The sequence below is a fragment of the Triturus cristatus genome, chromosome 1_2, assembly GCF_964204655.1.
Source record: "Triturus cristatus chromosome 1_2, aTriCri1.1, whole genome shotgun sequence".
Lineage (NCBI taxonomy): Eukaryota > Metazoa > Chordata > Amphibia > Caudata > Salamandridae > Triturus > Triturus cristatus.
Window position 1 is genome coordinate 729357621 of NC_140580.1, and position 12974 is coordinate 729370594.

Genomic DNA, 12974 nt, shown 5'->3' on the forward strand with positions numbered 1-12974 from the left:
AGGTACTGCTGACAAAAAACTTTCCGGATCTAGTCTGACGCCTGGGGGTAATTCTAAGGTAAGGAATCTATAACTAACTAATGTTTCTTACACATATATCGTTACCGAAGGTAAGTAACTTGTTCTTCCGTACCGAGCTTTGGAGCGGGAGTCAGTTTGTGGTTGTTGTCGCCTCCGCTGATCTACCTTGATGGTCCAGTTGATGGATTAATAAATGTTGTGTTCAACTTACCTGGCTCCTTTTCCTTATTCATGACATCATTTTTGGCGACGAGTGCTGGGCAATCACCACGAACCTGCATGTCTGCGATTCAGTGTCCATCTGTCTTCAAATTGATTTGCAGTTCGGCATTTTCGGCGTGGCACTGCATCAAAGTCATTGTCCGCGTTGATGATTAGCAGGATCTGACACTTCATTACCACATTGTGGGCAGAGCAGAGAAAATAAGGTCAGTGCGCAACGTTAAATGCGAGAATGGTCCTGCGTTTCAGCACGGAAGACGAGGAGTCGTGTATGATAGCGCGCACACGCACTGACATAGCATCGCTGTGTTTCAAAGCTGGAATGTGCACTTTACTTTCCGGAGCATCAGTTTCAGGGATTAGGGAACGTTGAGAGTTTCCATTACGTCACAAAGCCATCTTGAATAATCTACAGGAGAGGAACGTCACAGAGCCTGTTTGCTGCTTTTTGGTGCACAGCAACGTCACAAAGCCTGCTCGTCGGACCTGCATTGGGAAAGTACCACAGAGACAGCATTTCAAAGGTGTACAGATGTGCAGCAAATTACAGCCAGTGTGAGGTACTGTTGTATACTGGTTGCACGCTGCAAGTTAGTGAGCGCAATGTTTTCACAGAGCTAGAATATTTAAGGTGTACTTGCAAGTGTGCAGCAAAGTACAGCCAGTGTGAAGTACTGTCGTATACTGGTTGAAACCTGCAAGTTAGTAAGCGCAGTGTCTTATCTGGTCAAAAGTACAATTTTTGGGAGTGTGCATTGTGCTGGAGACAGTTTTGCTTTTCAATTTGCATTTTTTTTTTTTAAGATTTCACTTTTGGGTGTTCAATTCTTTCACTGTTTCCCATTACCATATTTTATACTAGTTTATGGTTTTCACTTTGAGAAGTGTATTTATTAATCTGTTCAAGTATGCAAGCTGTCACACCGCCTCCACCGTTTCTGGAGACACCTGGTGACCCACCCATCAAATGAAAACAGTGGTTTGATGGGTTTGAGACATATCTTGGTGCAATTGGTGCAATTCGATTCAGACCTGAGCGGAGGAAATACCTTTAACTCCATTCCTTGGGCTTTGAAGGGAGAGCAGTCTTGAAATGTCTTCCACCACCTCTCATTGATGGAGAAAACATTCTCGATGAATACCAAGACACTGTCAGAGTTCAAACCAGGTTTGACGTCCAACCCAGTTAGTTGTCTTGCGACACAAGTTTTTCTTGCGTGTACAAAACACTGGTAAAGATGTTGACAATTACATTACCGCTCTGAGGAGGTTGGTGTCGGAATGTCAATTTGAGAATTTCGAGTATCAGTTAGTGCGAGATCAATTCATTTGTCATTGCACAGATAAAACAATCAAACAAAAACTTATTTGTATGGGAACCCCAACTTTTGATGAAACTTTTAGAGTGGCAAAAAGCATTGAAACTTCTCAATTGTCAGCAAAGGAACTTGACACCAAAAACAGTGAGGCAGTTTCCTCTGTAAAAGTCAAGGAGTTTAAAGAAACTAGAGACAGTAAAACCTCTGACAGATCACGATCCAGTTTTGATGAAAAGCAAAACTCATTCTTTCTCAAAAAAACATTTGTTTTAAATGTGGGTCCAGGTCACACATGAGAGGTGGCAAATGCCTGGCTAAGTTTGTCACTTGTAGAATTTGTAACAAATCTGGTCATTTTGCAAAGGTGTGTCAAGCTGGTAGGAGCAAGACATTCCCACAATCCTCGTCAGTCAAGTGTATTATGGATGAAAGCATGCCTTGTGATGATGTAGAATTCATTGCTAAAGATCTTAGGGATATGGTCTCCGTGTTACAAGATGACGGACGGGGTCAGGGTGGGCAATGCGGAGTTATGTGTTGATCCCTATGTGGAGATCCTAGTCTGGGATAAGGTTCTGAAACTTTTAGTAGACTCCGGTGCTCGCATTTCAATGCTCACCCAAGATCTTATTGGCAAGACTTGGCCTTCTAAGTCCCTCTTACCCCCTGATCGTAAAGCAGTTTCTTACGAAGGGCGTGAGATCAATTTGTCTGGGTACATCGAGGAAATAATGGAGTTCAGGGGAAGGAGGATTGCAAGGAAAGTGTGTGTTGCACACAATGGTTTAAACACTCTGGGCTGATTTCACCAGGGGTTATTCGGCATGGTAGATCTGGAGAATGAACTTAAATCCTTGTGCGCAAAGGGGATAATAAAACTTATTGACTCCTCCCTGTGGTTATCCCCTTTGGTGGTTGCACGCAAACAGAATGCCGAATTAAGAGTTTGTGTTGACCTCCGTTGTTTAAACAAGGAGATAGGGGTGGATTCCCATCCTCTTCTGAACATTAGGGAACTTTTAGCAAGTTTGCAGGATGCTAAAGTTTTTTCTAAGTTAGACTTGGCCTCTGCCTACCACCAGGTAGTGTTAGTTCCTGATTGTAGCAAGGGATGGGCGTGCGCCAGGTAATGAGGTCCAGAGAGTCGGTATAGAGTTTCAAGAAAAGTCTTTATTTTAAATCGATTGATTCACATGATATAAGAGCATTACACTCAGCCAACGCATTTCGCTCTCACATGGAGAACTTCATCAGGCCTTGAATAGGGTGAGTATCCTAGCGATAATGAAGAGATATAACACAGTGGTGGGCTCCAGCTAAAAACGCTGGACGTGAAGCTGGAAGAACACAGGACCAAGTCCGATCTATGACCAAAGATCTTAAATAAGGTGAGGTCGATGAATCTGATTAAGAAAAATGCGTCACTAGCGATGCACGGACATTTACTCGACATTGGAAAGAAATTTGCACCTAGGCCGGATCTGGCCTTGGAAATTCCTGCTCTGCATCCTGTGTTACTACCTGGAGCACCAACCTTGAACATTTTTCTTAATTAGATTTGCGTTCAACAGAGTTAAAAAAAAAAAAAATTATTGCATTTCAAAAATAACAATCATCAATATTGCTACACAGAATAGCGTTTGCGTCAAACCAGCCATGTACAAATCATGATCAATCAACACCACAAGGGATATGTAGAACAGATCAAATTATGAAATCCAGTGCACGTCTGGTGCGCTAGGGCATTACCCTGTATTATGTTTAATCTGTTTCTGCCTGCGAGTCAGCCATGGTCTGTCGTTGAAGGAACTGACGTAATGGCTCCCATTTGTCCTTAGACTTGTTTGATATTGGCAGTTCCTCCGCATATAGTTCCAAGTTTTCTTTGCAGTAGACCATGTCTCTAATCCAATGCGCAACTTTCGGCACTTGCGTACCTTCCCAACTCAACGTTTAGCCAGGAGCAATGTGATTTGTATGAATTTTCCCAGGACCCCCTTTACATGAGGAATATATCAAAGAAGACATACCAACGGCACACATTGAATCTCTGACCCAGACATTTCCTGTATATTCTGCACCACTTGCTGCCAATAAGAGGCCACCCTCCCACATTCCCATGCGACATGTATAAAATCAGCTTCCATCTGACCACAGCGTTGACCACTACTAGTGTCTCTCAAACCATATCTGTGCAAGCGGAGGGGCGTGTAGTATGTCTGATGCAAGAATTTAAAATTAATTATACAAAGGTTTCCATTCGGTTTAAGCTTACCGGTAAGGCTTCACACATGTTCCCACTCCGCTATTGTTATAGGGGGGGATCAGCACGGCATTTCAAAGATTGAAACTCTTATATGGCCTGTTAGTCTTCTCAGCCCGTATTGCACTGTATAGCTTTGTGATTCATTTCTTTTGTGTGGGAGTAGTCAGTATTAGCTGTAGGGATTGGAGAGCCGGAGGCTCGACCGTGTATGTGTGGTAGAACGATTTTATAGCAAGTCTCAGCCTATGCACAGCAAACCGAAAGAGCAGTGTGGGATTGACAATATACTGCAAGTCCTCGGGGGTGAGGAAGATGACACCCGGATAGAGATCCCGCATAGTGCTCAATCCTGCCTCCTCAAGTAGGCGCATCGGGCCCACCTCTTTTGTCACCGAGAGCGCCATATGATGCTCCAGTGACATCGCCAGGGCATATATAGGCAATTTGTCAGCGATCTGCCCTATGGCTTGCCACGCCGCCCCCGTGGTGTCTATCGTGTTTATTTCCGTTTTTGGAGTGTCCCATCGCGTGTGTGTGATGATACTATGAAGAGAGATCGGAGAGGCATCGCCATCCTCAACTACCACGTGTGGTATGAAGTCATGTTTGTTGAACCAATAGTAAGCGTATTGTGCCTGTGCGCTCAGGTAATATATGTATGGATCCGGTGCACAGAACCCCCCCTCTCATAATCCAGGGTGATAGTGTCCCAAGCCATCCGAGCCTGCTTGCCTCACCAGATCAGTCGAAGTAGCGACGTATGCAGTGTAGCGAAAAATCCCTGTGTCAATTTTATTGGGATATTAGAGAAGAGATATAAAAAACGGGGCAATACAACCATTTTTATAATAGCTATGTGGTCCGCTAAGGACAATGGCAGTGCAATCCAGGTATCTATTTGGTGATCTAATAATAATAATAATAATAAACTTTTATTGTTTAGTTAATTAAAACCGTAACAAACGATTAAAAAGAAAAATTGTCCTTTACAATACTATTTGGTGATCTAGCGATACACAGGCCCGTCCATAATTCTCCCTTACGACAATATCAGGGTCTCGGTGGACCGAAATCCCCAAATATTTGACCGGGTCCGCTGACCATACGATCGGATATTCCACAGGCGGTGCAGGGGTGACTGCCGTCAGAGGGATAATAATCGACTTATCCCAGTTGATATTAAGTCCTGAGATCAGTCCAAATCTGATGTACTCTCTAAGTACCTGCGCCATATATCGGGCAGGTTCTCGTATGAAAAGTATTATGTCGTCGGCGTAAAGTGAGATACCGACGGGACGGTGAATACGATTTAAAGCTGTTTCTCTGTGTCTTTGTCGTATCACACACACTAGGGGCTCAACTACAATAGCGAGCAGAAGTGGCGACAGAGGGCAGCCCCGACGGGTACCTCGCATGATAGGGAAAGGCTCGGACGTTAGACCTCCTACTCAAATCATGCCAACGGGTCAGTATACAGTATTCTTACCCACCCCAGAAAAAGTGCTGGGAATCCCATATGCAGCAGAATACGGAACATGTAGTCCCACTCTATGGAGTCAAACACTTTGGCCGTGTCAAGCATGACCGCCGCAGCATGCAACTTGGGATCTAGAACATGCATCATCGCAAAAATAGTTCGTAGGTTATGCGATGTGGATCACTCCGGGATGAATCCCGATTGGTCTGGTAGGACCAAACATGACATCAATGGCTGGAGTTTTGTGGCTAGGATCTTGGCGAGTATTTTTGCGTCAATATTAATCAGAGATAGGGGCCGATAGGATTCACACGTGTCAGGGGCCTTGTCTTTCTTCAGAAGAGTGATGACAAGAGCTTGTCGAAGGGATGGTGGCAGGACACCAGCCTCATGCGCCTCAGCATACATCTCTAATAGGTGTGGAGTGATGAGGTCTGCATAGGCTTTATAAAATTCTACGGTCAAACCGTCCGGTCCCGGTGCCTTTGCATTCGGTAGTGCATAGATCGTGGCTTTTATATCCACCTCGTCAATAGGTTGATTCAAGTACTCCCGATGCCCATCCGCCAGCCACGCACAGGTAATGTCATTTAGATATTCCTCTACTGCGGAGTCGGAACCCGCCCCCAGAGAGGTATACATTTTGGCATAATAGCCTCTGAACTGCTCCACTATTTCCAAAGGAGCATAGTGTTCTCTTCCCTAGGCGTCAGTTATTTTATCAATACAATATGATAATGGTCATCGCGTGCTCTGATTTTCCCAGCCAAACTACGGCCTGGTCTGCCTCTCTCTTCATACTTCCTAGCCATGTGTCGGCCTGAAATATAGCGAATTTCCGACTCCGCAGCTGTGTCATAGTCCTGAATCAATGCATGACTGCGTGATAATGTATCTGGGGTAGGGTTATCTGTATATTCTCTCTCAAGGGTTTTTAGTGTGGACTCTATGTTGGGGAGTTGTGTACTGAGATCCTGCAGTATGCCGGCTGTGGTGCCTATACATACTCCCCGGATCGTCACCATAAACGCCTCCCAAAGTGTAGCGGCGCTATCTATAGAGCCTTTGTTATTCAAGAAATAGTTGTCTATCGCCTTGCGGACTGTGTCGCTATACAAGGGATCCATCCGATAGCGCCTCCGGAAACGCCTAGTGAATGGGTGGTGTGTCGTATGGGGGATACGTAGAGCCATTTGCACTGGATTGTGATCAGAGAGCGTGCGTGGGTAGTTGGCTATCTCTGTCACCCACCCCACCCCACCGCGTCCTCGCTGAGAAGCCAGCAGTCTAGTCTGGACCAGCTATTATACGCAGGCGTGGCGTGTGTTCCTTCCCTCGTTGTGCCGTTACGTAGTTTCCATACATCTACCAGTCCGAACTCCAGCTTAGCTTGGTTAATACTCCGGGCTACTTTAGGCGTTCAAGTGCTTTGTGGGTTAGACTTATCCAGAGCGGTCTCTAGATACGTATTCAGGCCCCCCCCCTCCCCCCCCCCCACAAAACGGCTGTCTCAGGCCACTGTCTTAGTATACCATACATTCGTTGAAACACTTTAGGCTCATCTGTTATGGGACTGTACACATTGATTAGGGTGATTAATGTAGTACCTAATTTGCCCTGACCCATGACGCAGCGACCTTCGTCATCAACGTGGGTCTTGTGTGGCGTGAAAGGGATGCCCTTTTTGATGAGTATGATGATCCCCCTGGCGTATGATGAATATGATGAGGCTAATTTGTACCCCACCCATTGAAGCGCAATGTTCGCTTCTGAGGCCTTGGTCAGGTGTGTCTCCTGCAAGAATGTAATCTGGGTACCTTGGCGATTCAAATATGCAAAAACATGGCAAATTTTCTTAGGCGAGTTTAGCTCTCTAATGTTCCAGGTTAGGAACCTATAGTCCTCTCCCATTGGCCCCCCAGGTGTGGCAAGTCTCAAATGAATCGTGCCGCTGTCTGACATAGTACCCTGAAATAAATGCACATTTCCCAAAATTGGTGTCATTACAACCACAATAATCAATCTTCACTGTGTCGATATATATACACATTGGCTAGTGTTTGACGCATGACACCCCAGGACCCACCCCCCACCCACTCCAACCTCCTAATTAGGTCGAGAATACAAACCCCTCCCCATCCAGACTTTAACCCCACTCCCTATATACAAAAACAATTAGGGGATCACTCTCAGGGGGGAAGGAACGACAGCAGACACCTACCAATCGGCAGGGTGGGCAGGCTGCAATAACACTATAACCACCTAGCTCTGCAATCCCTGGAAAAGGGTACATGTCTGAAACTGACAGTAAGATACCGTTAGCACAGCGCCGCGGCCAGATCGCGGGCTCCACTTTCATACAATAGGCTAGTCTGCGGACATGTACAGTTAGGTGAGTAAACAGGTATAGTGTGCATCAATTTAGCCAGTTATTGATCAGCATCACTGAGAGATGGCGACGTCGTTGAGCTCTTTGAGACGGCTTTAGAAGGTTTTACGAGGGCAGATGTGTTTCGTGAATTTCAGAGCGGACTTGCAATCCGTAAAAAAATGTGCTTGACCATCGAGGGTGATTTTCAATTTCGCAGGGTATAGCATTGCCCTCTCAACTATCATTACCGGGGATAGCACCGGACCAAACAGCTCGCGTAGAAGGTTGTCAATGAAGGGCTCCATTTTCGTGATGGCTGTCGATTCCGGCAGGCCAATTATTCGGAAGATTGTTCCGTCGGGAGCACGCATCCAAATCCTCGTTTTTCATCCTTATGACCTCCATCACCTTCTCCATGTTAAGGATTTGTGTTCTCGCTTCAGCAGTGGCATCGTGAGTAGCAGACAGCCTATTCTCCAGCACATCCAACCTGGTTTCGTGTGTCCCCTCCTTTTTTTTGACAGCGCCAAGGCTGGATGTGAGGGCATCAATTTTGCTATCAATAGTTTTAAGACCAGTGCGCACTACCAGCAATATGGACCGCATATCTTCCTCCAAGTCGTTCGCGGCGTCTGGTGGGGCGTGAGCGGCACCCTGCTCCGACGTCATGTCTACGGTACGTGTGTGGCGCTTACTTTCGAATGGGATCTTGGGCTGTTTAGGATCCGTCTTGCCCATGGTCGAGGGTTAGTGGCGGCGCAGTCAGCCGCACCCTGTGATGTGCTGCGCCAAGCCGGGACGAGCCACGCCGTCTGTTGTAGGCCCAATCCTGCCGTGGATCGGTGGAGCCCAAGTAGTACTTCCAAGGCAAGAGAGAGCGCTCCCTCCGCTTCGCCACAATGTCAAATGGCGCAACACCACCACAGTGGGTCAGCAAATGATGGGATAAATTCTAGGGTGAGCACAGGGGCTTGGTGTCAGCACTTAGTCACACTACAGTAGCACCCAGCAGGTAGTCACAGGAAGTGAGCACGTGGTATCAGCACACACACAGGCCGCTCCTTGTAGTCTCATTCACCGCCGTTCAGCTGGTGCCCCGGCCCAGAGTATTTTCCAGCGATAGATCAGGGGATCTCAGCCGGACCGCAGCGCGGGGGAAGGGCAGACCCGGAGGGCACGCACACTGCCAGAGCAACCCCCCTACGTTAGCTGCTAAGGTGGTGCCAGACAGTGCCCGCAGTCCTACAGTCGCACTCCCCCCCCCCCCCCCCCCTCTCTGCACCGAACAGCCCCACAGGGAACACACTGGGTGGAGGAAGCAGGGCAGGCCCAGGGCCCCCGCGTAGGCCAACCAAGACGCAACACTAGTCGAGGGCTCCGCATTACGATGCTGCCAGTCAAAGTCCAGGCCGCGCAGTGCTAATCAGCCCAACATTGACCGAGCCCCGGTTCTGCCGCTCTTACCTCATATCCTTTTGCGCCCTGGGGGGGGGGGGGGGGAGCGGACACCGTATCGATATCCGCAGCCATCTTCTCTGCACAGCTTCATGGCGTCCCCCAGCAGCTCGAAGGAGAGAGGCCTCCGATGTCTGCCGGTCGCCGCTCTCCGGATGTTCAGCGCTGGTGTCAGAGCGCGATAGGGCACAACGCCGTCCCCAACTGCTAATTCGGCCTGTCGTGACGCCCCTCGGCTGGTCAATAGCGCCGCAGCCGCCGCTCGTCTCTCACGCAGGTTCCTCTCATTCGGCCGTATCTCGATCGTTGGTGGCCATGTTCTCTTAGTCCCCGCCGCACAGCGCCTTCTACCAATTTGGCGGATATCCGTGGATTCCAGATTTGCAGATCACTGCCGCATGTCCCAGGTATGTCCACACGGCAGTACTCGCATTTTCAGCGAGCTTAGGTAGATTATAAGGATGGTAATATCAGGATTATATAGCCTGTCCTGCGGAGCTCCCTTAGCAGGCAGCCATCTCGCAATGCGCCTTAGCCATGCCCCTTTTGCACCCAACAGATTTGCCCATGATGCCATTCTTCAAGAAGTGTTGTCTAGGTTCCAGTCCAATGGTGTGCTGGGTAGAGACAAATGTGTCTTTCTTACCAGAGAGGTTGAATACTTGGGGCACTTGGTTACTGAACAGGGGATTCTCCCTAAATCTAGTCTTGTAGATTCAATAATCAAGCCAAAGGCTCCCTTTGACAAAGCTAGCCTCAAGTTCTTTCTTGGGCTGTGTGAATTGTATTCATGTTTCATACAAGATTTCGCAAGTAAGTTGAGGCCTCTTTCACAAATGCTTAAGAAGGGTGTTGCGTTTGAGTGGCGGGATGAATGTCAAAATGTGTTTGAATGGGTGAAGCAACAACTAGTTTCTCCTAAAGTTTTGAAGCACTATGATCCTTCTCTGCCTTGCACTTTGACAGTGGATGCTAGCAATGTTGGTGTGGGTGCTGTGTTATGTCAAAGGGGGTGAGGTCAGAACCATTGGCTTTTGCCTCTAGGGTACTATCTCCCACTGAGAAGAAGTATTCCATTGTCGAGAAGGAACTATTGGCTAGTTGGTGGGCTGTGATGAAATTTTGGAATTTAATTGGTGAAGAAGGGTTTGCCTCCACACTGACCAGTAGCCTTTAATTTTTATTCTGAGTGAAAAGAATGTCAGAGGTTTCACTCCTCGTATTGCTCGCTTGTCATCTAAACTCCTACAATTTGATTTTTGTGCTGAGTATACATTCCTGGAAGCAAGAATGGTTGTGCAGACTACCTTTCACGTTTTTCTGACATAGCAGAAGATGAACAAGTGTTGGGTGAGGAGGACAAGGAGGAGTTCACTGTTGCGGCTGTGAATCTTCTATAGTTGTGTGCGATTTCTGAGAGTGAATGGCGTCAGGCTCTTTAGTCTGATGTTTCCTTGACAATGGTCATGAAGTATGTGGAGATGGGGTGGCCTAGGGAGAGGAATCTGAGTTTTGAGTTTAAAATATATCTTCAAGTGGCAGATGATTTGTCCATTGAGGGTGGTTTGTTGATGAGAGCTGACAAACTTGTCCTTCCTCTTTGTTTGAGAGCTGCTTTAATAAGCATGCTCATGAGGGGCATTTGCGAGCTACTATGACTAAAAAAATGGTGCGTCTCTCTTTTTGATGGCCCTCCATGGACAGGGAAGTGGATGAAATAGTCAAGTCATGTGTGATTTGTTCTAGCTGTGATAAGACCGCCAAGTTGCTCCAATTGAGTTGCCCTCTGCACCTTGGGTGAAGTTGGGGCTCGATATTGTTGGTCCTTTTTATGCACTTGATGCTTCTTCAAGGTTTGCATTGGTCATGATGGATTATTACTTCAAGTGGCCAGAGGTCAGGTTTGTGAGGGAGGTGACTTCAAGACTTAAGTTTTCCCTGAGTTTCTTGTGACTGACAATGGTGCCCAGTTTGTTGCCAGTGAGGTTGAGGATTTTCTTGTGGACTGAGGCATCTTAGGAGTCCACTATATCACCCCCAAACCAATGGTTTAGTTGAGCGCATGAACAGGGTGTTGGGGGAGTGCATACAGTGGGCACTTGCTAATAGATGTGTTGTTGTTAACTCTGTGAAAAGCTTGCTTTGGTTCTAAATTACCACCCCACATTCGACCACTGGTGTTTCACCTTTCGAGTTGTTGCGTGGTCGGGGAGCCACCACCACCTTTTGTCCAAGTTGGATGTGTAAGTGGGCCAAAGGGGGACAGTAGTCTGATGTCTGTGTGAGGAGTCATGTAAGTGTGACTCAAGAGAAGCAGAAGAGGTACTATGATTCAAGGAAGAATGTAAAGGAGATGGAGATTGTCATTGGTGATCATGTTCGTGTGAAGAAACCTGTCCATGTGAGGAAGGGTGTTCCAAGTTTGGTCCTTCGTATACAGTTGTGGAAGTTAAGGGTTATTCCGTGAAACTTGCGAACGGTCAGTGGTGGAATAAGTGTTTGCTGGTGAAGTGCTGTGTCTTTGGTGGAGTTCTGATAGTGTGGGGGATGAGACGAGTTTTGCTTGTACAGGCCAGCCTCATTTGAGACGCAGTTCTCGGGGTAGGAAACTTCCTTCGCGTTACAGAGTATGATGTGTTTCCTGTGGAAGCTTGTTTGCTTCAAGTACTGTTGTTGGATTATTTATATGTGTTTTGCAGTATTTTCCTTTTCTCTCTCTCTTTTCCTTTACAGGTTCTGTTAGCTCGCTTTGTACTTTACCTTTCTCTTTTTTTTCCTGTTTTCCTATGTGTTATTCTTATGCACTTATTTTCTTTTTATTGTTTTCTTAAGGGAAGACCCATGTAGTAGTCTATGCTTGTTATGTCAAATGTTCCTCGGTTCGGAACCTCACTGCTGGAGAGTTCCTAACCGAGCGTTGGAGTGGGAGTCAGTTGGTGGCTGTTGTCGCCTCGGCTGCTCTGCCATGATTGTCCAGTTGACGGATTAATAAACGTTGTGTTCAACTTACCTGGCTCCTTTTCCTTCTTCATGACAAATACCTGTTTGGTATTTAAAAAAACAACAAGGGCTTGTGTTTGAGGTTCACCCCATATGTTCAATAGTTACTTTAGAACAAGGTATTCTCTAAGTATGTGCTATACACTCAAATGCGTTCTCAGATGTTTCATATGCCGCTCCAGTGTGTTTAGCAGTTAAAGAAAAAGTCAGTTCACTTGGAGATATTTTAATTAAATTGACCTGTCTCTTTTATTAATAGGTGACTGACCAGGCACAAAGAGGCTCTCGAATCTTTCTTGATATCGAGGCTGGGGCGCCAGTTCTTCTCATTCCAGAAAGTTCCACTTCTAATCACCTAATTGTTGCTAATCTTGGGAAGCTTAAAGTCAAGAATACGTTTTTTTTTGCTAATACTGCAGACACATTCTCGTTAAAAGACAAGGTGAGAAGAAATGATGCTTCATGTTTTGCATTACGTTGGTTGCCATAGTTTAAATTCCTCCATTGCCTTACTCCGACTCATTTACTCTGCTGTTTTTTTTGTAGTGTTTAGCCATGTTGGCATGTTCAATTAGCTATTCCAACTGGGAATTCTGTTGTATAATATCTCTGTTGGTGGCAATATTTGCTTCTTGCAAATGTGTTGTTTGTGATACTTTCACCTGCAGACTGCTCACCTGTATAATATTCCCAGGCCTCAGACTGGATCCGCTTACTTAAAAGCTTGCGGTCTGCCAGTATGGAGCACTAGCTTCATATGGGCACCAGAAATTATGTTGGGTGACGTCACTGTAGCCAAATAGTACCCACCCCAGTACAACAATGCCAGCTCCCTTTTTTTCA

At 46.5% G+C, this 12974-nt stretch overlaps 1 protein-coding gene across 2 annotated transcripts in view; it reads left to right on the top strand.

The window, feature by feature from the left end:
• The window catches only part of VPS13D (vacuolar protein sorting 13 homolog D), a 2738381-nt gene that overhangs the window by 636435 nt on the left and 2088972 nt on the right, over positions 1-12974 (top strand). For both annotated transcript variants that reach the window (XM_085608633.1, XM_085608634.1), the window contains exon 25: positions 12391-12573. In XM_085608633.1, coding sequence (XP_085464759.1) covers positions 12391-12573 — 183 coding nt within the window. The remainder of the gene's footprint in view (positions 1-12390; positions 12574-12974) is intronic.